Source organism: Phalacrocorax aristotelis, chromosome W, assembly GCF_949628215.1.
Source record: "Phalacrocorax aristotelis chromosome W, bGulAri2.1, whole genome shotgun sequence".
Lineage (NCBI taxonomy): Eukaryota > Metazoa > Chordata > Aves > Suliformes > Phalacrocoracidae > Phalacrocorax > Phalacrocorax aristotelis.
In genome coordinates, this window is record NC_134310.1 from 8,423,205 (window position 1) to 8,444,486 (window position 21,282).

General features: G+C 45.6%; 1 protein-coding gene across 2 annotated transcripts in view; it reads left to right on the plus strand.

Annotated features, from left to right (window-relative positions):
* Positions 1–21,282, plus strand: part of REXO1 (RNA exonuclease 1 homolog) — a 41,521-nt gene that overhangs the window by 16,107 nt on the left and 4,132 nt on the right. The window contains exons 3-14 of one of the 2 annotated variants that reach the window (XM_075077940.1): positions 2,378–2,479; positions 4,889–5,087; positions 5,752–5,915; positions 8,096–8,233; positions 9,229–9,352; positions 10,422–10,535; positions 11,722–11,859; positions 13,340–13,453; positions 14,076–14,149; positions 18,110–18,220; positions 18,601–18,716; positions 18,893–19,031. In XM_075077940.1, the coding sequence (XP_074934041.1) occupies positions 2,378–2,479; positions 4,889–5,087; positions 5,752–5,915; positions 8,096–8,233; positions 9,229–9,352; positions 10,422–10,535; positions 11,722–11,859; positions 13,340–13,453; positions 14,076–14,149; positions 18,110–18,220; positions 18,601–18,716; positions 18,893–19,031 (1,533 nt within the window). The remainder of the gene's footprint in view (positions 1–2,377; positions 2,480–4,888; positions 5,088–5,751; positions 5,916–8,095; positions 8,234–9,228; positions 9,353–10,421; positions 10,536–11,721; positions 11,860–13,339; positions 13,454–14,075; positions 14,150–18,109; positions 18,221–18,600; positions 18,717–18,892; positions 19,032–21,282) is intronic. The other variant, XM_075077941.1, reaches the window with a different exon arrangement.

The following is a 21,282-nucleotide window of genomic DNA, read 5'->3' on the forward strand; positions in this document are numbered from 1 at the left end:
AATTTGGCAACATTGAGAAAATACCCCAAACCAGTCTGTAAGGTTATCTGTCTGGTACATGTGACTGCTGTGAGGAGATATCAGGGTGGCTGAGTCAGCTGTATTACCTGGGAGGCTTAGTGGGGCAAGGGGACAAAATCAGGTGCCTTCTGTGTGCAGGGGAACGGGAGGGCCAAAGGCCAAGTGCGCCTGTCCAAGGAGTTAGAGTGGCTTCAGCTGCAGCTATCCTGTGTCCCAAAGATAATGGAGGTACTGGGACTCTGTCAGGGCTTCTAGTGCGTTCCAGTTTAGACCCCTTCAGACACAGTGAGGCTCCCTTTGGGGTTATTGATCTGAAGGAGGGGCAGGGTGAGTGCAGCAGGAACCAGGCGACTGCATGGTGGAAAGCCAATTTCTCCTGGTGTGGTTGTTTATTGACTTTTGTTCTAAAGATGGCATCAGGAATTGGTGCTGGTTTTCAGGCTTTTGTTAGTTGGGTGGGTGAAGTGGCCGTGAACAAAATTCTTCCATTCATGACTGTATGTGGAGGGCAAAGCGAGCAGTGTGGGGAGGAGAGCTCATCTTTTGAAAAGAATAGCTGGACTATTAAAATGTTTTGCTGAACTCCATGTTGGAATAATGTCCCCGATCTGTTCTGAGAGAAGTCTGTGTTCCTGACAAGTAAAGACCTTTTTTACACTTCTATGAAATACCTCGGTAGAAGAAACTGTATAAAGCAGTTGTGTATAATGATTTCCTTCTGAACTATTAAGCATTACTTGATTTTGCTTGTTTAAAATTCAGCTTGCTTTTTTCAGTGTTTAGTGTAATTCCAAGCTAAGAATGAGCTCTTTATTTTTGGCTTTGTTTCTTCAAATTGCCTGGTTTAAGTGAAAGTACTATAAGGGCACGCAACCTATAGTGGGAAATACTAATCCATTTAGAGCTCTCAAAATACGATGGTTCAAAATGGACTGAATTCAAAAAGTGCTGAACCAGGGGCTGCCACTCACTGCAAACAGTTAATTCCAGCAGAGTGGCAATGTTCAGCTGTCAGCAGCCACGTGTGTTTCCTTTTCACGTGCTTTACCTTATATCCCTGAACTGAAATTTTAATTTCCCCCTGTTTTGGAAAGGGAGGAACAAGAGCATTGCAGCAGAGGGGTCCTTTGCGAGGTAGGTGTTTGTAAGTAGGTACCTGCTTCCCTGCTGCATTTCTGGCATGTAGGATTGGTCATGGGGAATTTTTTTGTTTGAGGAATAACTTCATAGATGGAGCCCACGTCATTTGGTCTCAGTAATGTCCTAGTCCCAAGGGAAGAGATACATGTGGGCAGTGTGGTACTTTTCCACTGTGAAGGATTGCTTTGTGAGAGAGTTTATTGGGCATGTAACTGAATTAACAGACTTACCGAGTTCCTAGAGAGCGAAGTGATTCAGTGTGAAGTGCTCATCCAGAATGCCCTTGTGGTGACGAACACAAGCACAGCCCAAGTGGAGCCTGAGCTCATCCCCAAATCCAGCCTTCAGCTCTGGCGCTGAATTTCTAAGAGATTGTCAACTTTGCCTCTGCTCAGAGCTTTGCCAGGGGTTGTGTTGGAAAACTGAAAGCAAGATTGACTGGAGAGCAGCTAGAGTTTTGCAAAATAAACTTGCGAAGCGTGTTTTGTATAAAAGAACAGCCAAGTCAAATTCAAAGAAGGCTTTAAAGTGGTTTCCCCCAGCAGCAAGTCCGAGATGTTAGCTCAGAAGTAGCTTTAGCTGGAGAGGTGCTGTTACTTCTTCCTGGGTTTCTGGCCGTACAAGTGTGTGACCTGGGGATTTGTCACCGCAGCCTTTCTGCAGATATGGCTGTGGGTAAAACTGCAGAGAAGTGTTTCCCTAAACATGGAGTAGGGGCACCGTGGTTTGGTGTCAAGCAGGTTTGTGGGACCTGCTCTGGCAGCATGTTACACAAGGGCAGAAACGAGTCAGCTCCTAAGTTCTTGGGGGGGGAACAAACCAAACAAAAAAAACCCCACCACCAAAAAAACCAAACCCCCCTGGATTTTAAGAATGCCATGAAAGGCGAGGTGTGTGAGCAGCTGGCAGGAGAAGGGTGCTCAAGGCTCTTGTGTCAGGTGGGGGCTGTCCTGAATCATGCCAGTGCTGCCTAGTGCACAGCTTGTGGAGCGACTGCTTGGGTGGGAACTGTCACGCTGCTGTTTGCTGGCTTCACTGGTGGCTCTTGGGTTCCAGTCGAGGTTTGTTTTAGAAGTTTGGCAGCTGAGTACATGTTGTTCTCACCTGCCACCTGCGAGGACTTTCTGTTAAGCCAAAAGGAGACTTTTCAGGTTTCCTCATTGAGAGGGATCTTCAAGTCCATTCAGTTTTGGAAGTTTGTTCTTTTGTGTTTCAGCTATCCAGAGAGGAAGGGAATGAAGAAAAGACAGAAGATAATTTAACTACCTTGTTTCCTGGCCAAAAAAGAAGGATCTCTCATCTTGTCAAACAAGGAAATGTAAGTGCAGCTTTTAGAAGCAAAAGTTTAGATTCTTTAAAGTGAGGATTTTCTGTCCTGTTACAACACTGGAAAATGATGCAGTCCCAGGTTCAGGCAGTAGCATATGTGTCGTTTGCACTGGAATCCGTCTATGTCAGATTTCTTTCATCTCCTTTCTGATTTTTGAAAAACATGGTTAGGCATCTGTTACAAATGGCAGCAAAACTCTAATAAACTTTCATAAAACCAAGGGTGAGCTTTGGAAGAGTAAATGGATTCTGTACCTTGTAACACATTGGGATAAATTAAGGTGTTCATTTTTCTACAGTATAGCTTCATTCAATCACTTAGATAAAAATTAGCCAGACACAAGGTCAGTCTGTGTCTGACGGTACTTTTCTTTGTCTCGTGGGCCTAAAAGATAGCTGTAGGAATTCTCAGATGTTTAAAACCATTACCTCGTATCTGTTCTGAATCAGCCAAGATATCAACAATATCTTGTTTGATATTCTTCTTTCACAGTTGTGAAAATACTTTAAGTACAGAGGAGAAGATTAAAAAAAAAGGCAAGGAAGACAACTCTGATTTTTTAAAATTTCTTTCTCACTGGGATTTTAATTCATGTTTTCTCTGAGGGTTTAATGTGTTTCCCTCCAGGTGCTCAGCACAGATTAGTCAGTTTTATGTTCCAGCAGGATAAGAGTGGAGGCTTATGCACTGATTTGAGCTGGGTAGTCCAAATTAATTGTTCTTCCTTTCCTCTCTGCCTAGAAAAGGTTTCTTTGCTTTTAATAATTTGAAGCCCTGAGGTCAATACCATGTGTTTTTATTTAACTACATATCTTCAGCCAGTTCATGCATTTTGATAAGGGCCCTTTCTTCCAAAGTGAAGAGATAAAAGACTGAAGCAAATGGGTTGGAAATTCATTAACTCAAATATTTATTGTAAATAGGTGCCTTTTAGGCACGTACAAATCTTTTAAATGCATTTTCTTAATGTGACAGCTGATCCCAAAATGCTTTCCAAAGATGTGAGCCCCAGCACAGCCATTGGGGCAGAGCTGATCTGGTGCGCTCATCAGCAGCCTCTGTGAGGGTGCAACGGGACGTGCGTCCCCTGGGATATCTCAGCTTGGCGCTGCTGCCAAGTCTGTTCAGGAGGTGCTATAAGACCTGAACTGCTGCTTTTATGCGCAGTGTTGAGGCTCGTGCTTTGCCATGTCCCTTCAAATCAAATATTTGCTCGGTCTTCCTTGTGATTTATAACTTAAGGACTGAGCAAGCAGAAGGGGAGGGAGCTGAGTTCTAGTTTAGTTGCTGGGGAAATGGTGGGCCAAAGGAATTGAAGGTGAGGCAGAAAATGAGTGTTCTGTCCTGCTCGGAAGTCTGTAATTATGATTTAATGGCTGACTGCACTCAGTTTGGTATCCAGAAGCTGGTGTCAGCATCAGAGACCAGTAATGCAGGAGGTGCCAGCTTGCCCCCAATTTGCGGTCTCAGAAATGCCACGTTACACATGGGCTGCGTGAGCGCAGCCTTCTCTGAAGAAATTTCAGGAGGGAAGGCCTGTTTCTCACATTTTAAAGGTTATTAAGTAGTGTGGAGAAGTTTGTACTCCTGCTGCTTCTCTTGTACTTCTGCTGCTAGAAAACTTCTCTCTTTGCTGGCATAATTTCTGGCACCTTTCCTGCAACCTAAATTTGGACATCAAAGGAAATGCATGTGTAACTTGTTTGTGCTAGTAACGGCTGAAGCAGTGAAATGCCTCCAGAAGTGGGCAGGGGCAGAGCCTGTTTAAAATTCAGTGCTCAGTTTATGTAATGCTCTAATTCCATAAATATATGTGAGACTTTTAAGTAGCTACAGGAACTAGAGACCTGAAACGAGGCTGCTGAGAGGTGGGGAGCTGCTGCAAGGGTAGATGGCACTGGTTGTTCTTCAGCATGGGAAAGACAGGGAGAGAGCTGTAAAACTCAGCATCATGTGGCAAAGGGGAATGGAGAATAGTTGGTTGGTTTTTTTTCATTGCAATATAAACTAAAGAAGCATGCAGTAGGCAGCATGGGGGTAGATTAATTTTCTAGCACAAGACTGTAGAGCTGAGAGTATTGACAGAGTCCAGAAGTGGGTTAGGCGCAGTGATGGGGAACATCATGCCATTAAACACGCAGTTCAAATACCACCTACCAATTTAGGAACATGCCGGAGTGCTGGAAGGCCTTGCCTGAGGGTGAGTCATTAATGTCATGTTTTTTAGTGGGTGACTAAATATTTTGTTCTGGAAGACGATTGGGATCTTCTCTCAAAACCCTGGATTTGCTAACAGAGAGGGGTTGAGGAAAAGAGACTTTTCTTAGGTGAATGGAAGCCAGAGGGTGGGGATTGAGCAGGCAAGCATGCTGGCTCTAAAACTTTTTGTCTGTGCAGGTGGAGGTCCTGAGCAAGCCTGTAGTCCGGCCATACCGTCCCCCCACCGCTCAAGAGGTCTGTTACCAGAGGATCCAGCTGGCTCAGCAGCAGGCAGCACAGCTGGCTGCGGCCGTTCAAAAGGCCTCTCTCTTCTTGCCAGGAGAAAAGAGGATTGCTCACATGCCAAATGCAGCCCTTTCCACAGCAGCCAAACAAAGTAAGCCAGCAGTGTTGTTTGTGATGTCCTGTCCTCCCCCATGTTGAAACATGCTGGCATCTGTTTAAACTTCTGAGCAGATGTGAAGCTATCAGGAGACGTGTAGCATTGGCCATGACTTTTCTGATAGTGACCGGTGGAAGGTCTTTCTCCTGAGAAATTCCATCCTGTTCTGAAAAGCAACAGATTAGATGTATACCCCCGTTCCCCTGTCTGTCTCACGCAGCCTCCCTCGCTTCAGCCTGTTCTTTTTCTTTTCTTCCTTGGAGTGTGTTTGCTCCTCATTCGCTCTTCCAGCCAAACCTTTGGAGGCGGCACAGGCAGGAGGGAAGTAGTAATTAACGCTCCTTGGTATCCTTTTGTAGTTGGAAGCACTCAGAGCTGACGTGATGGGCAGTTAGGGCACTATAGCTGACAGGGTTACCTCTTTAAACTCTGCTGACTCAGTTACCCCTAAACAAACAGAAACAAGGCACGTTTCCTGCTGGAAGGTTCCTTCATCCTTGCCTGGAAGGTGGTAAAATTACCTGACTTGTATCCCTTTGGAGACTTCCATTTGAAAAAGTCACAGCTTGCAGCATGGGCTTTTTATACTAAGCTCATTCTGGCAACTCGAAGCCCAGTGATAGGATTTCTACCTAAATGTGTTTTCTGTTTCTTGCAGGCCTCATGAGTGGTAAGATGACTGTGGCTGGCAGGAGTGTCACACCTTCCAATGACTCTGAAGCATCCACCCTTTCTCTGAAGGCTTGCACCTTAGCTGGGATGGCTTCAAAGACCACCAGCACCATTGTGCCCAAAAGGATAGCACATGTCCCCTCATTACAGGTAAGAGAAATTTGAAGTCTTTCTGGTCATTCCCCATTGAGGGTGATATGTTTAACTGTGCTGCTCTGAACTTAGCACTCTCTGAAGAGCGGTGTTTTGATTAGGTTGATTAAATGGGTTTGTTTTTTCCTGTGGTTTTCTTCGATAGCATTGTATAAAAAATTAAACACTTGAGGGGTAGGAGCTTAAAAAAGATAGAAATACTTAAGTGCTACTCTGATCTCTTTGAATATTGATCACTCATCTTCAGTTTGAGTCTTCTGTTGTGCTGTCTGGCTAGGTGTGTAGCTGTTTTTTCTCAGGGACTTGGAGCCTCTCGTGTTCAAAAGGCATGGCTGGATTAATGTCCTTCTGGGCTTTGTGGGCTATGCTGAGGAGGGTGGTTATGAATAATGTCCCACAGTGACCTATATCACAGAATCACAGAATGGTGGAGGTTGGAAGGGGCCTCTGGAGCTCATCCCGTCCAACCCCCTGCGTGAGCAGGCACACCCAGAGCAGGGGCACAGGGCCGCGTCCAGGCGGGGTGTGAATGTCTCCAGGGAAGGGACTCCACAGCCTCTCTGGGCAGCCTGTGCCCCTGCTCTGGCACCCGCACAGCAAAGGGGTTTGTCCTCATGTTCAGGTGGAACTTCCCGTGTTCCAGCTTGTGCCCGTTGCCCCTTGGCCTGTTGTTGGGCACTAATGAAAAGAGCCTAGTAGTTAAAATGGGATCATTTAAACTTAATGCTGCTGTTAATATTTGAGGGAAAAACTCTCTTCCCAGCCCCTGCCCCAGGATACCTGCCCAGCCTTTGGGGACTTTTGGGATGAGTTCCTTAGCAAACAAGTCCCTCCTTTTCCCCATGAGCACTGGGGAACATGTTACTCGCTGAGACAGTTCAGAACAGAGTTCCTCGTGTAGCAGCGTGTGGATGGCATAAGAAGCTGTTTGCTGGAGTGGATGGCAAGGAATGTGGTTAGTGCCAGGACTTGATTAAAGATATCTTTCTTTACTGATGATATTGTGTATCAAGATATATCATAACATGCTCTGATTACTTCTGTAGGAGTGAAAAGTCATTTTCTTCCTTCCCCACCCAAAAAGCCACCATAGTAACATTATTTGAAGCTGATCAAAAATAAAAGAACCACTGAAGGGATAAAATATTTACCAGTGTTACAGAGGTGCTTAAGGGTATCATATTAGAAGTTAGAAAATACATATCATATTATCACATAAGAAAAAATATGAAAATGATGAATGAAATAATGAAAATGCCCCTTGAACAGGGCATCAAAGTGGCAATCTCATGAGCATTCTTTCCATTGAAATAGGACTAGTTGCTCCCCTTCGAATGCGCTCATATCTTCTATAGAGGTCTTTTTATTACAAATTGCATTAGATGGTTTGGTTTATGGATATCTCTTGGGTGGGATGGAGAAGGACTGACAAAACAGTTGGGTGCTTTAGAGGTGAACAAACGGTTTCCTCTCCAAAAAAGAGGCAAATTTTGTTGATTTGGTGAATAAACTGGTGTTAAATGGAAAACTGCAGTGGTAGATCGTAACTCGGTTGGTCCAACATGTAGTTTTTATGCATGAAGGTGTCATTCAATTTAAGGGGGAAATCCTTTCAGGAGCATCATGATTGGCATTAGAAAAGGAAGAAAAAAAACCTCAATGCAGTAAAGTTACAGGAATCCCACAGAAAGTGTGATGATTTAGCTGGCTGCCAGCCTGGCAGGGGTGGGCCTCCTGTTCTCTCTTCACACCAGAGTGCTGAAGAGAAAACCATGTCTGTCATGCACATAACTGGTGTCATGTGTTCACAGCTCCAAGTCCAAGCGTGGGGCTTGGTATCATGCTAATCTTGAATCTCCTAATGTAAATGTCATTATTTTCATGGTCTGGAATGCTTGTATGTGTAAACGTGCTGTTGTGACTAATGCCACTGGGAGTCCTTGGCTGCTGGATGAGTTGCATAATGAAACATGGTTGTGTTTTGAAGTACAAATATTAAAAGTGGCACAAAAGCTTCAAGTGGTGTTTTTAGTACTAAAAACGATGCACGTTATATTTAGCTTTGGGCAGATTTTCAGAAAGGAAGTCATGCCACTAACATAGCAGAAATGTGAGATTCTCAAGGCAACATACTACTTAAACCCTGAATAGCCTCTTTCTCTCTGTCTCACCTCTAGAGTGCCAGCTTACAGAGGCCTGTTATTCCCACAGAATTTGGTGCTAAAGTCCCAACAAACATTCGTCAAAGATATCTCAATCTCTTCATTGATGAGTGCCTGAAATTCTGCTCCTCCTCCCAGGAAGCATTTGACAAGGTCTGTACTGATGCTTGCTGCTTATGAATAAAGTCTGCAGCAGAGAATAACATCCTCTACCTTGGCTAAAACCTAAAATTGCAGCAAGCCCAGAAAACTCTCCTATCCACATACAACCCTGTAGAGGAGACTGGCATTAAATAATTCCAAACTGGGCAACAGCAAGTGTAATTCCAGTGGGGGTTTCCAGTAGGAAATCCCATCTTTCCCTTCATTCGCAAAGCATGAGTGATCTTTTTAATAACCCCAGAAGAGGGACGTAGGGGAATGTGTGTTATGGTCAAGCTGTACAGAAAGGCCTTTTTCTCTGGTACAGCAGCAAACACCACCTGGAATCTAAGTGTTCAGCAGAGGTAAGTGTCTAAGGTAGATGTAATTGGTAAAACTTGCTGCTTATGCACTTGTGAGGCTTTTAAGGAGCCTTCTAGCAGTAGGGAATAATAGAGTAGGATTTCCAAAAGCAGAGTTGAGAATGTAATGCGCTTTATTGGAAAACTTTAGTCATTAATGTTAGTTGGGTAAATATGGGACATTGTGTGGTGTGTTGTAACCAAAGCAGGTGCCATGAGGATTTTGTTTGTGGGGTTTCACCTTCACAGCTCCCTAGGGGGAATGCTCCTGTTTGGCAAACGGTCACTTCTTGGACCCAAATTCCTTTTCTTGCCAGTTAATCTTACACTGCCACCGAAGCGGGGAAAATACCTTTTCCCAGGCAGTTCTAGAACTGCTTTGTTAATCTGTCAGCAAAGGTTTCACATGAAAATGCTTCTTCCAGCACTTTGTTTTAAATACAATTATTTTTTTTCCTGTTACTCACCTAAGGCAGGCCCCAGAACCAGTATATATTTGCCATGTTTCACTTTATTACTTGATTCCTTGACAGGCAAATTTTTTTTGCGATCATACCTGGATTCTGTATTTTAAGAGCCAAACATTTTTTTCCTCCAAAAGCAGTAGTGGAAAGAGTATGTAGTAATGAATTGCATTGTTTGCAGGCTCTGTCAGAAGAGAAGGTGGCTTATGAACGTAGCACCAGTCGCAACATCTACCTGAATGTGGCAGTGAACACCTTAAAGAAGCTCCGAAGCCTAGCGCCCAATTCCCCGACCAGTATGAACAGTACGTACCACATTTGTGGTTTAATAATCGGAGCCCTGCTTGGATTAGAAGCCATGGAGAGAAACTTGTTGAAAAGACAGACCCATTTCTCAGAAGCATTATGCTGAAAGGCAAACAACTCCAGTTAGCTTTTTAGTCTGGCAAGCTTTAATGGGCCTTCAAGAGGCAAGTCCTGCAATGCTTTGTTGGCTGTCTGAACCTAAATGGAGATAATGCCACATGGATTTTTTTTTTTAGCACAAGTTCTTTAAAATGAAAAGCCCTGCTAATGGAGTAACTTTCACATGATGCCTTCAAAGTGAATGACGCGTCCATCACCACAGAAATGTTACACACATTAAGCTTCAAGAGAGGAGCCAAGAGGGTTAAGACATTTCATTATTGGCTCTCGAGAGGGTACATTAAACAATCAATTTGTGCTGTTCTGAATTTTTTTCCCTGGTCTCTTCCCTTTTCTCCCCTCTGTCTTCATTACCTTCATGGCCATTAGTCAGAGCGGCTGAACTTGGGAGGCTGGCCTTTAGGAGAGGGCTGCCAGTTAATGATTAGTAAAAAGCACCGATCTGCCATTATCTGATGTGCTGAGCATATTCTAGAGCTCTGAAGCTCCTTTCTAAAGGAAGTTGAAAGATTCAGTGTGGGAGTCTGGTCTGCAGAGACCTAACAACAAAGCTGCTTGCTGTGGGTGGGTGATGCCACCATGCAGAACATGACTGGGTCGAGTTGCTTCTGCGCTTAGTCCTCTCTTGCTTTTGGTCAGGAGGAAGGCTTGCTGTGCCGAGTAAGCAGGTAGAGCTACCAGAGTTTCCAAGGGAACTGTAAAAATGCTACCCTTAAAGTTGCTGTGGGCTGACAGTGCAAACAGAAAGCTCCCCGTAGTGCTGGAATGAAAATGCTAGGCCACCACCTTACACGTACTGATTTCTGGAGCAGAGTAAGAATTCAAGAGGATAAATGCAGTCCTTTTGCTGATGCGTAGTGCCCCAAACTCTAGAACTGAAGTTGCTTACTCTTGCTCGGCTGGGTACCTGATCTGTGTCCTGTTTTTTCTTCCCTCTTCTCGCTGCAGAGACAAGTAACAAGAAAGTGGTGTCCCATGAAGCTGTTCTGGGAGGGAAGCTTGCTGCTAAGACAAGCTTTACTCTAAACCGGTCAGGGAGCTTGAGAGCAGAGGATTTAACAGGTAAGACCCTGCTCCTGTGAGGCTGTAACCTGCAAATTATAGCTGGAGGTATAACGCTGTGACGGGGGAGAGCAGGATCTTGCTGATGCATGAAGTGCTGCGATTTATCTGTGGGCCAGAGTTATGAGTTATTACCTAACTGCAGTACAGTGCTACAGAGTGGCTCGGTTAATGGCACGCCACTCTGATCAGCACCTTCCTTACTTCCCTGCTTTGGGCTACAAGTTCACTGATGTAGTCGTGTGGCTTTGATGTAGCATCAGTAACTGTTCCGAGCTGCCTCTTGTGTTTTGGGTATTACTGACTTTTGGGCTTTTATTTCTGCCTGGATTTTACTTTAAATTTCTTGCCCTGAAGCGGTACTTTACAATGTGCCTGTGGGTTTAAAAGGTAAACTTACAAATATCTCCATCTGCTCTGCAGGGCTCATTTTCATGTTTAGAAATGGCATAATAAGGTCAGATTGTAGCCAAAGGATTGTGCCAGAAGCATTATTCATGTTGGCTCAAATTGGTTATGGGTATTTTGGTTGCCAAGAGATGTAGGCAAATTGTTGAGGAGATCAGAGGAGAGACAGGGAGGCCATGGAGCAGAAGGGATTGACATGGAGAAAGCCTAAAAGGGCCTGTATAGGTCAGCTAAGCAACATCAAAGGGTACGCAGCAATATTGGAAGGGTTTAACGCAGTGGCAAAAGAGGAGATATTGAGCAGAGTGCAAGTTATAATTATTCTGTGAAATGAAATGAGCAGCCTGAAATCAACAGCAGGAAGAAAGCTTCCAATAATGAGTTTTTTAGCTAGCTGTGGGTGGCCTTTGAGGGGTATTCTTTGGGCTGTGTTACAAATTACCGGTTAAAGCATTTAAAACGTTAAAATGGGAGAAGTCTCACATTGGTAACAAAAAAGGCCTGAAGATGGGCCTTTTGGAGGAATTCTGTTTCCAGAATAAGCCTGTGTTTTCCAGACTTAATGCTGGTTGTTGAAGAGGTTAAATCAGCTTGTGCACCAATGACCAGATTTTTAAAACAGCCCTGGTGCTTATTTCTCTGTCAGTCCTGAACAAAGGCAGTGGAAACAAGTTTAAAATAGTGGGAGTCCCTGCCAGAAGGCTTGACAAAGCAAAAAACAGTAAGAGAAACGGTCCCTACTTAAGTGATTTGGCTTCAGCATTGCCTTTGTGTGCAGGAGCCGCCTTATACCGGCGACTAAAGGAGTATCTGATGACTGAGGAGCAGCTAAAGGAAAATGGTTACCCAATGCCTCACCCAGAGAAGCCCGGTCGCGCTGTCCTCTTCACGGCAGAGGAGAAGAAAACAATTGACTGTAAGCTCTGCTGGCTCTTTCATTCTGCAAGGTTTGCTAGACACAGGACTAGAGACGCCTGTCCTGCTTGCAAATGGTCTTTTTGCATAAAGATGTTCTTGGTCTCAGTGTGGAGCCATTTGCTCCTGTTGTGATGTGTCTCCTTGGCTGTGACCTCTGCCTCTGCAGGCCAGCCGGTCGCAGAGGAGAGAGGCTGCTTTTTGCAGTGGGTCATGCCTTGCTGGTTTGGATTACACGGTTTTCTGCTTGTCTCATGGCAGCGCTGGGCCAAGAGGTTCCCAAAAGCCCTTTTTGTAACTGGACAAAACAATCACCAGGGTTTTCTCAGGACAGGGTGGTATCCTCTTCTGCCTGAATTTTCTGAACTCCTGTAGCAGCATTTAAGCTTCTCAAACGCTGATTAGAGCAAGCTGTGATGCAGCAGGGATGAAACACGTACTTAGGATATACCGTGAGGTGCCTTGCCACACTCCTCTGAGCATCTCTTTGGAGAGAGCTCACTAAAGTGTGTTAAGTGCTCATCCATGTTAACACCTTGTGTCTACATTTGTCCAGGGGTTGCTGAAGCAACCTGTACGAAAGCTCTCCTGCATTAACGCTGTCAAGTACTGTATTTGTTAGAGCCCATTTCTCTAGTTAACCAGCCAGCTGTTTTATAGGATTCTGAGGTTATGTTCCTGGTTCTAGTTTCCTGTAGATGTTGCAGGATCTTTGAATTTGTTCTTACTGAACAGACTAGCAATAGCTTCAGTTAATGCTGTGACCATGGTCAGTGCACAAAAATGGTCTGGACTGGTGTTGTGCAGAGCTGGGAATGTGCTAGCAGCTTAAATGCCTACGCTAGAACATCAGAAGCATGACAGTAAACTCCTTCACTGTGGCTTTGTGCATCTCCCTCCTCTGAATTGTGAGCAGTATAACCACAGGTGCTGGGAGGGAGAAGTCTGTAACTGCCCCCTCGGTAGGCCAGGCTGTGTTGTAAGCACTCCTGTTTTTAGATGCTGGAGAATCCTTACATAAAAGCTGTGCCCAGGAAGAACTCAAATGTCATTTAGAAGTGATAAGGCACAGATCCCCTGGAAACCAGGCTTCATTAGCTCTGATGTTCAAAGAATGACTTATTTATCCTGTTTCTTAAAATAACTGTGTTAAAGTACAATGTAATTTACTGTGGATGGAGAAACAACACAGCAAATGCTGATGTGAACTGTGGTGGAGCTGATGTTGCACACCAGAAACACTAGGGAGTCTTATGTTTGCCTCTGAGAAGTGTTTGCGGGGCAAATGCTATGGGACTGCATTTTCAGAGGGATTTCTATGTCTTTATGGGAGTTCAAAACAATATTTGGAATCCCTTTTAACAGAAGTTGTTCCACTGGTGTCTGGGGCTTGAGTGGTTCTGATTTACTTCTACTTTGGACAAATTTAACAGGTGAAGGATTTCTAGTGACCTGACTCTTGCTTGTCTCTTCTCTTAAAGCCTCCTGCAGGATCTGTTGTCGCTGTGGCACCAAGTACATGGTCTCACCCTCTGGAAACTGCATTCGGAAAGAGGAGTGTGTCCATCACTGGGGAAGGCTACGCAAGCAGAGAGGTATATCTCTTCAAAGAGGGCTTAGTCATGTGCTAGCTGTGCTCTAGCTCCCAGCTCAGAATCTGCCTCAGGTTTGAGTTGCTCTGGAACATTTTGTGGCTTTTGGGGCTTGTCATGCTCACAGGTTGTGACAGTTCCTAGTTTTGTCACTGGGTGGCCCTGCTGCTGCTGAAATAGCCTTGCAAAGAGCTGCTGGGAAGTAATGGGGCTGGAGCAGAGGTTGTTCATCTTTCAGTTTAAAAAAAAAAGCAAAAGAAAAAAACCTTCCTGAACCTTTTGAAAAAAAACAGTCTTTTTAGGAGGCTGATTTGGGAGCACTAGATGTCTGTCACTGCCCAGGACAGTTTCCTGGTCTTGGTTGAATTCATTTGCAGCAAGACACTAACCTAGTTTGAGCTCTGCTGTGGTTTTCTGTCAGAGCATCCATGTGGCTTCTGGAGTTTGGCTGAGTGTGAGGGACTTAAACTCTTTAGGTTGTTGCGAGTTAATCCATACTTAATTTTCCCCTTTGACACATTATTGTTGCTGTGCGTATCCAGCATATCTTTGCATGTGAGAGCTAAAGTTTAGGTCTCTTGTTAACAGGACTCCTCTCTTTGACTCTTATGTCTTGCTCTTTCAGTGCTAGGTGGATGGGAAACTCATTACAGCTGCTGCTCAGGAGCTGTGGGTTCACCAGGCTGCCAGGTTGCTAAAGTAAGTTATTGAGCAACACCTTTTTATTCTCAATGACATTTGTCCTCTGCTTACACTGGTGAAGGCTGTGTAATCAGTGCTTAAGGCTTTAGAAGAATGGTGGCTTCCCTTAAGGGGGGAAACCAAGTACTTCTTAAATATCTTTTGCTATGCAAAGGTAAGAAAAATCAGTGTTTGGCAGGAAGGAGGAGAATCTGCTCTCTGGAGTGAGGTGGCTTCATTTGTTTTAAGCAAATGCCAGTGGATTAAGCTGCTCAGCAAAAGCTCAGATTAGACTTCTTTAGGGAAATTCCTTATTTCTCACTTTCTCAATGTTTCCTTTTTAAAGAGCAGTCTCGGGGCCTTGACAACAGTGTTCCAAAACATTTCCCATGTTTTCCTTTCCCAAGTACCCACGCTAAAGTAACTTTCTGCTGTAGGCCAAACCTTTGTTTTCCATTTACTGCCTGTCCTTTGTTGTATGAAGGGGAGGAACCTTCCCAAGGAGCCTGTGTTAACTGATAAATATTTCTCCTCTTGAGGAGGGAGGTGTGGGAAGGGATCCCAGCACTAGAAAGCAGATGAAAAAGCTGCTCAGTAGTAGAGTTTTGGCCCTTTGCTAGAGCTGAGCACTGTCTGGGATACCTTTGCACAGGTGTTCTTTTTATTTCCTTAGGCAACGGGGAGAGTTGGTTTCCCAGCCTGGCATCATCGGCCCTCAAACCATTGACTGAAGGGAATGATCTGTGTTTTGCCTCTCCCTCGGGTCTCGGGGGATGCTCCTCGTCACTTGTTTCAGTGGCATTTTTATATTTGGCAGCTGCCATGCAGGCGAGAGGAGCATGATGCAGAACCAAGTGAGAGGGGATCTAGAAGGGTCATGTCCAGTGGAAGGGGCTCCCAGAGCATATCTGTTCTGAAGCATCTTCTGTCCCACTGTTTGAAAGACCTCAAGTGATGCAGGGCCAGCAAGGTTGGCTGTAGGTTTTGCTGAGGTGTGTGCCCTTCTTTTTCTGGCCAAAAGGTAGAGCTAGGAAGTGACTTCTGGGGCAAGATTCAAAGCTTGTTAAAATAGGAAGACTTGTCTGTATGGGCACCCTAAAAGCCTGCCCTGCTGAAGTGTGGATGGGATCAGGCAGGCTTGCCTTGTATTTCTTTTGTATACTTGTATTTCTTTTTCATGTGAAATTAGGATCTCTTTTTTAATCAGCGTTCAAAAAAACATCCAGCAGGGAAGTCGGGAGAAATTGATGGGGCTATAAAAACATGACTTCTCTGCATGTTTTTGTGTGGCTGTTGTAGACCATAAAACCTCGTGGCCTTTTAAGAAACATACAATCTCTCTAATAGCCTCTTACTCAATGAAGCATGCCGCCACTGCTCCAGGGCTCAGGCATCCTTTTGCATCTGCCTCCTAGTTGTTGTGCTGCTACAGAACACTATGGTCTGGCTTTCTTGGTTTTCTTATCTGAATAAGCAAGTTTCACAGCATCCTTTGGTAGATTTAAGGTTGGAGTCCACAGACTGTGATCCTGCTCAGGATGAGAGTATGCAATGAGATATTGGGACGTTTGGGCTACTGGGGAGTATGGAATCTTTCCGCTTGGAAGGAGGGCATTGAAAACAGCAAATACCTGTAATAAGAAACTGTTCTAAGTAACTAGATCCGTAGCTGGTGTGCTGGTTTTGGCTGAGAAGGGGTTAATTCTCCTCACTGTGGGGGGGCGGCTGCCTTTCCAGCTTCCCGCGCTCTGCCGCGTGGCGGGGGGGGGGGGGCTGGGAGGGGCGGGGCCATGGTGGGGGCGGCTGGCCCCGACTGGCCAATGGCAGGTTCATTCCGTACCACGTGACACCATGACCAGTACGTTAAGGGGGGGCAGTTTGCGGCTCGGGGGCGGCTGCGGCGCGTGCGGTTTGTTCCGGCGGTTCGTTCCCCCTCCCCCCACCCTTCCCCCCTCCCCCGGGGCTTTGCGCCTCTCGTTGTTCTCCTTTACGTTCCATTTCTGTTGTTGTTTCTTTTAATTTTAATTATTAAACTGTTCTTATCCCAACCCACGAGCGTTACCCTTCTGATTCTCTCCCCCATCTACCGGTGGGGCAGTGAGCGAGCGGCTGTGTGGGGCTGAGCTGCCGCTAAACCGCGACAGCTGGTTAGAAAAGTAAGTCTGCGTCTTTCCCTTCCAAATACATTTGAGACATGCCTGTCCGGATTACGCTGCAGTTAGCCAGTGTGGCAGGAGGTGGCAGGGTGGAGCTGTGCTCGTACCTACCGCTCCCCAGGAGCGGAGGAGTCTGGAGCTGCTCTTTGTGAGAACTGAGTCTGTTTCCTTCTCTGCTCTGGAAAGCAGAAGCAACTTTTCTGCCCTCCTCTCAGCAAGGAAGAATTGGGCAGTTGCAGAACATCAACTAGTGCAGAAAAACACCTAATTTTTTTTTCTTTCCTTTGCTGCCCAGTTATATTGTATTACAGAGGGACAGAAGAAATCAAGCTGCAAGGGAGAGAAACTTTTACTATCTGTTGGCCTGGTAATCTGCTCTATCCGTTTCTTTAGGAAAACAGTCAGATTCATGGGTATAGATGCAGAATGGACAAGTGTGGCCTCTTGTTCCTGTGAAGCAAGAAACCATGCAGCCTCTGAGCATTGCTGGCTTTGGATACGGGGAGAGATTGGGCTCAGTGTTGGCTCAGCTGCCTTGTTAACTTCAAATGATGCAGTTCTCTGTACTCTGGCTGCTCCTGCAGTAATAACCTGTGCAGGAAAATACACAAATCCTTGCTTTGGTTACCCCTCTGCCTGCAGGCTTCAGTGCCTCAGTTCCTCATCTCTCCAGCCCTTCCTATCCTGAGACAAACAAGTACAGTTTGATTCTTTGTAGGGTGAGATCTGTGAGAAGAACAATGAAGGAGGCTGTACGCAGGCTGCTGTGATTGTGCCCAAATACCTTGCGATTTAAGGATACACAAAACTTAACAAAAAAAACCCCACTGGGAAATGAGAGAGCGCATCACCTCGGGGTGTAGTGCAGCAGCTTAATTTTACCTAAAACCATGTTAGTGTGTAAAAGGGCAGTCACAACTGCTGCCTTGCCCTTGATTACATGTTCCTGCTTCCCCAGTGGTGCAGGTAACCAGATTAGTGCAATCATCCAGTTTAAAACTCCCCTGCAATTAAGGCTTTCAGGCTGACCAAGTAGGGTGGGATCCGTGGCAGCGGAGGAGAGAGAGTGCCTGTTGCAACAGCGGCTTAGCCTTACATTGGCTTAAGCCACTTGTGAAATCACTCCCTGAGTTTTCCTGCTTGCTTGGGGAGCTCTTCTGTGCTGGATCTTGTTGACCCTAGAGCTTTAGCTGAGGATAATGAAGAGTGGTTGGAAATACTCTCTATTTATTGCCTCAGATGCTGGTAGGCAGTAGCTCCTCTTTGTCTGTGAACTGTCTAGTTTTTGGAATACAGTGGCTTTTATTTGTATGCACACACTGACAATTTTCTGGTACTTCATTACACCGGTTTTTCATGCTGTCTGTGGGCTGTGATACACCTGATGCTCATGCTCAAACAGGGATGCCTGGACTTAGAATCCTGCACCTGGGCATGTCTCAGCCGCAAGCTAAACCAGGAACCAGTAGCTGACTTAGATCAGTGTAAGACCTCAGCGTGACCCTTTCTGAGTAATTCTACTCAGACTTGAAAGTTGAAAGCTACTTGTCTTTGGATGGGTGATGTCTTGCTCCTACGTGAGCTCTCAGTGTGATGCCACTAGCCCTGATCTGGCTTTGGAATCAGGGTTGCACATGGCTATGTTTGCTGTTGTGGTGAACTTCTCAGACCGACTGGTAGGCAGAACTTATTTCTCATTAACCTTTAGAAATCATATAAAAAACCCTTTTTGTTTAAGTGGGAGGTTCTGTTGAAGTGGACTTTGGATTCTTGTTCCTACTGTCAACAATTGTGCGTGTGTGTCCCTTTTTTTTTCTTTAAGCAACATGTCCACGATGGCCGAAAGGAGAGCCTTGATGGCTTTGTGAAGACTTTTGAGAAGTTGCCTACGACTGATGGCTACCCTGGAATCTATGCGTTAGACTGTGAAATGGTGGGTCCCTAATGACAGGGGCAATGCACAAGCAAAATAAAGCTTTTTGGGGAAGGCCGATGGTATGATACAAGTGGCTGAAGGAAAGCTCTGATTCCTTATCTTCTTTCCTTTCTGCTGTGGACTCTCAATCATATTGGTCCTGTACATTTAAATTAGCTCTTGTTAATTACTTTTAGCAATGTGTGTTTCATCTGAGGACCGTGTGTACCCTTGAAAAGCTGTAACTAGCTGGCTGATATTGAGCAGCGTTTGCAGGCTGGCCTCGCTGCACTAGGTGTGCTGCATTTTGGGAGGTGCAGCAATTCAATGAATGGCTCCATTGATACCGTGCTGTGGCTGGCACACACTTGTCTTCACGTCTGCTCTGTTGCTTGCAGTGCTACACTAAACAAGGGCTGGAGCTGACAAGAGTAACTGTGATCAACTCTGACCTGAAAGTGGTATATGACACGTTCGTCAAACCGGACACCAAGGTGGTGGACTATAACACCAGGTAAGGATGGTCTTCCTTGGGTCAGAGGTTTGTGCTCAGAATCAGGAACTTGGAGGGAAAGGCTGGGAGCACTTGTTGAAACTCCACTGACCACCACTTCCTAATGGCTGAGATGCTTTGGGCCTCAAGGTGTTCCTTTAGTGAAGGAAGCTCTCCTTTCTGCCCTTGCTCTGCAGATTCTCAGGTGTGACAGAAGAGGACCTGGAGAACACTAGTATCACCCTGCGGGATGTCCAAGCTGTCCTACTGAACATGTTCAATGCAGATACCATATTGATAGGGCACAGCTTGGAAAGTGACTTATTTGCACTAAAGGTAACTTGCATGTCTTGCGTGTACATCTCCCTCCGGTTCTTTCCCACTCTGGTGTGTTATGTCTCCTTTAAATTTAGGAATTGTTTATTTCTGAGAACCAGGAGGACACAGTAAATCTGTCTTGTCTCTGAGCCAGTGGGAAGCTGCCTGTGGTGGAAGAGCAAGGGAGTGAGTTGTGTGTCACTCGTGGTGTCACCCCAGCTTTTAGTGACAGACCTCTCTAGAGGTGACTGGGGAGGGTGAGTAGAGCAGGGCTGGTTGGAAGGACTGATCTTGAATCATTTGCCTTTCCCCCCTGCCATATAGTCAAGAATCCTCCATTGGTGTCAGCATCCTTTGGCTTGAAGATGTGCTCAGCCAGGAACAGGGGAGGCTCTGGAGTCCCCTGTGCCCTCTGGATATCCACAGTAACTACTTTAGAAACAGGACAAGCCTCTTTGCCACTGGAGATAATTCCTGTGGTTTCTCTTCCAATGTTAAAACATCTGTTTTCTGAGTGAGGTTCTCTGCCTGCTTTGCTGTGATTTGTGGTGTTACTTTGATCGAGCTATTTTGACCTTTTATCTGCCTCGTTTCCTGCCTGTCCCTTGTCAGTCTAGCCTGCACATCTCTCAACCACCTCTGCTGTCCTGTGAGGGAGGGCTGTTCTCTCCCCTTCCGCTCTGAACACAGATCCCCAGGAGCTTGTCTGGGGTCACCAAGAAAGCATGTGGCAGACAGGAGCTGAGTCTTTAGTCTATGCCTACAAGTCAGAACTTCCTCTGGCCATTCTTTATTGTGCAGCTGCTTTGATGAAGCAGCTGTGGCTGCCAACTCACAGTGATGGTTTGGAAGCAGGAGGTTTTAATGCCTGTAAAGCGCTTTACCTCTCTATGGCACCCTTTATCCCAGCCTCTGAGTTCATCATCATCATCAAAAAATTATTTACAGTTTTATCAGTACAAGATGACAGCGTTGGCCTCTTAGAGACATGATTTTCTCTTAGCATCGCAGACACTGCCAAGAGAACGAACCCAAGAGTAATACAGCAGAGCGTGACAGGCAGTGGCATGTCAATTCGTAATGTCTGAAGGCTGTGGCAGTAAAGTCAACATCTCGCTAATGGCTATGGCAAGCTCCAAATGGTGATAGCATTTAAATTTTTATTTAAAGCTATATTATCCTGTTTCCTCAGTCTTCCTGATCTACATAAGTAATTATCATTGTGCCTGGGTGGGTGCTAAACTTGACTGCAGTCTAGGGGAGATTATCTATAATGTTGGCAGTTTTATACTTCAAAGTGCGTAGCAGGTTGTTTCTGTTAAACTGCAGCTGTTCTCAGGCATTTATGGAGCTGGGCTATGAAACTATTAATGACGAAGTTATGGGTTGTCACAGAACATTAGCTGGTGCCTAGGAAGAGTTGAGGCAGATGAAGGGACTAGATTATCAGGGTCCTGTCTGAGTCATCCTGTGCCGAGACTTGCAGAGCCATCTTTTGGCCAGGCTTAGAGGTTTATCTCCTAGACTGTGCATTTTACTCCTGTACTCAGGATATGGGACTGCCTTCATCCATGTTCCTTTAGCTCTCACTGACACATATTCTTGGCAACAGAGGATTAATCTTGTCTTGCCCTGAGAGTGAGAAATTAGTATTTCAGAAAAGCCAGCTTATCCTGTGTTTATGGACTTTGTCGGATGTGGCCTTTTGGCCCTCCGCAGGACCCCTTGGTGCAGGGTGGGTAGCATGCTGACCTCTTCAGCATCCTCAGTTCCTCCAGCATGGTGGCACTTCATACTTAGAGGACAGCAAACCTCTTGCCTCTCCTGTGTGCCCAGGCACTTTGACCTGGACATGGGACCAGCCAGGGCCTCCCTCCCCTCCACTGTGTAGTTCCTTATGCCCAGAAGTACAAGATCTCCTTATCCCATTTCATTCTTGCTGAGCCGGTACTGGTTAAAAACTTCCTGTTGACTCACTGCTGACGACTGGAGGTTTTCAGGTTGGTTAGCACCTTGAAGGTTAGGCCTTTTCTGTAGAAGCAGTGTGATGTACAATGGGTTAGGTACAGTTTTGACTTGCACATCTGTCCCACTTCTGTCCACATCTTGAGAAGCAGTTGAAAGGCTGTTACAAGCTTTGTGGGGTCAACTGGTTCCTTGGCTTAGTTTTTCATTGTAAAAGACACTCTGAGGTATGCTAGCTCCTTCAGGCCAGGGTATTAAGGATTGACCTGTCCTGTTGTTTGAGTTAGACAAACTGAATCAGCCC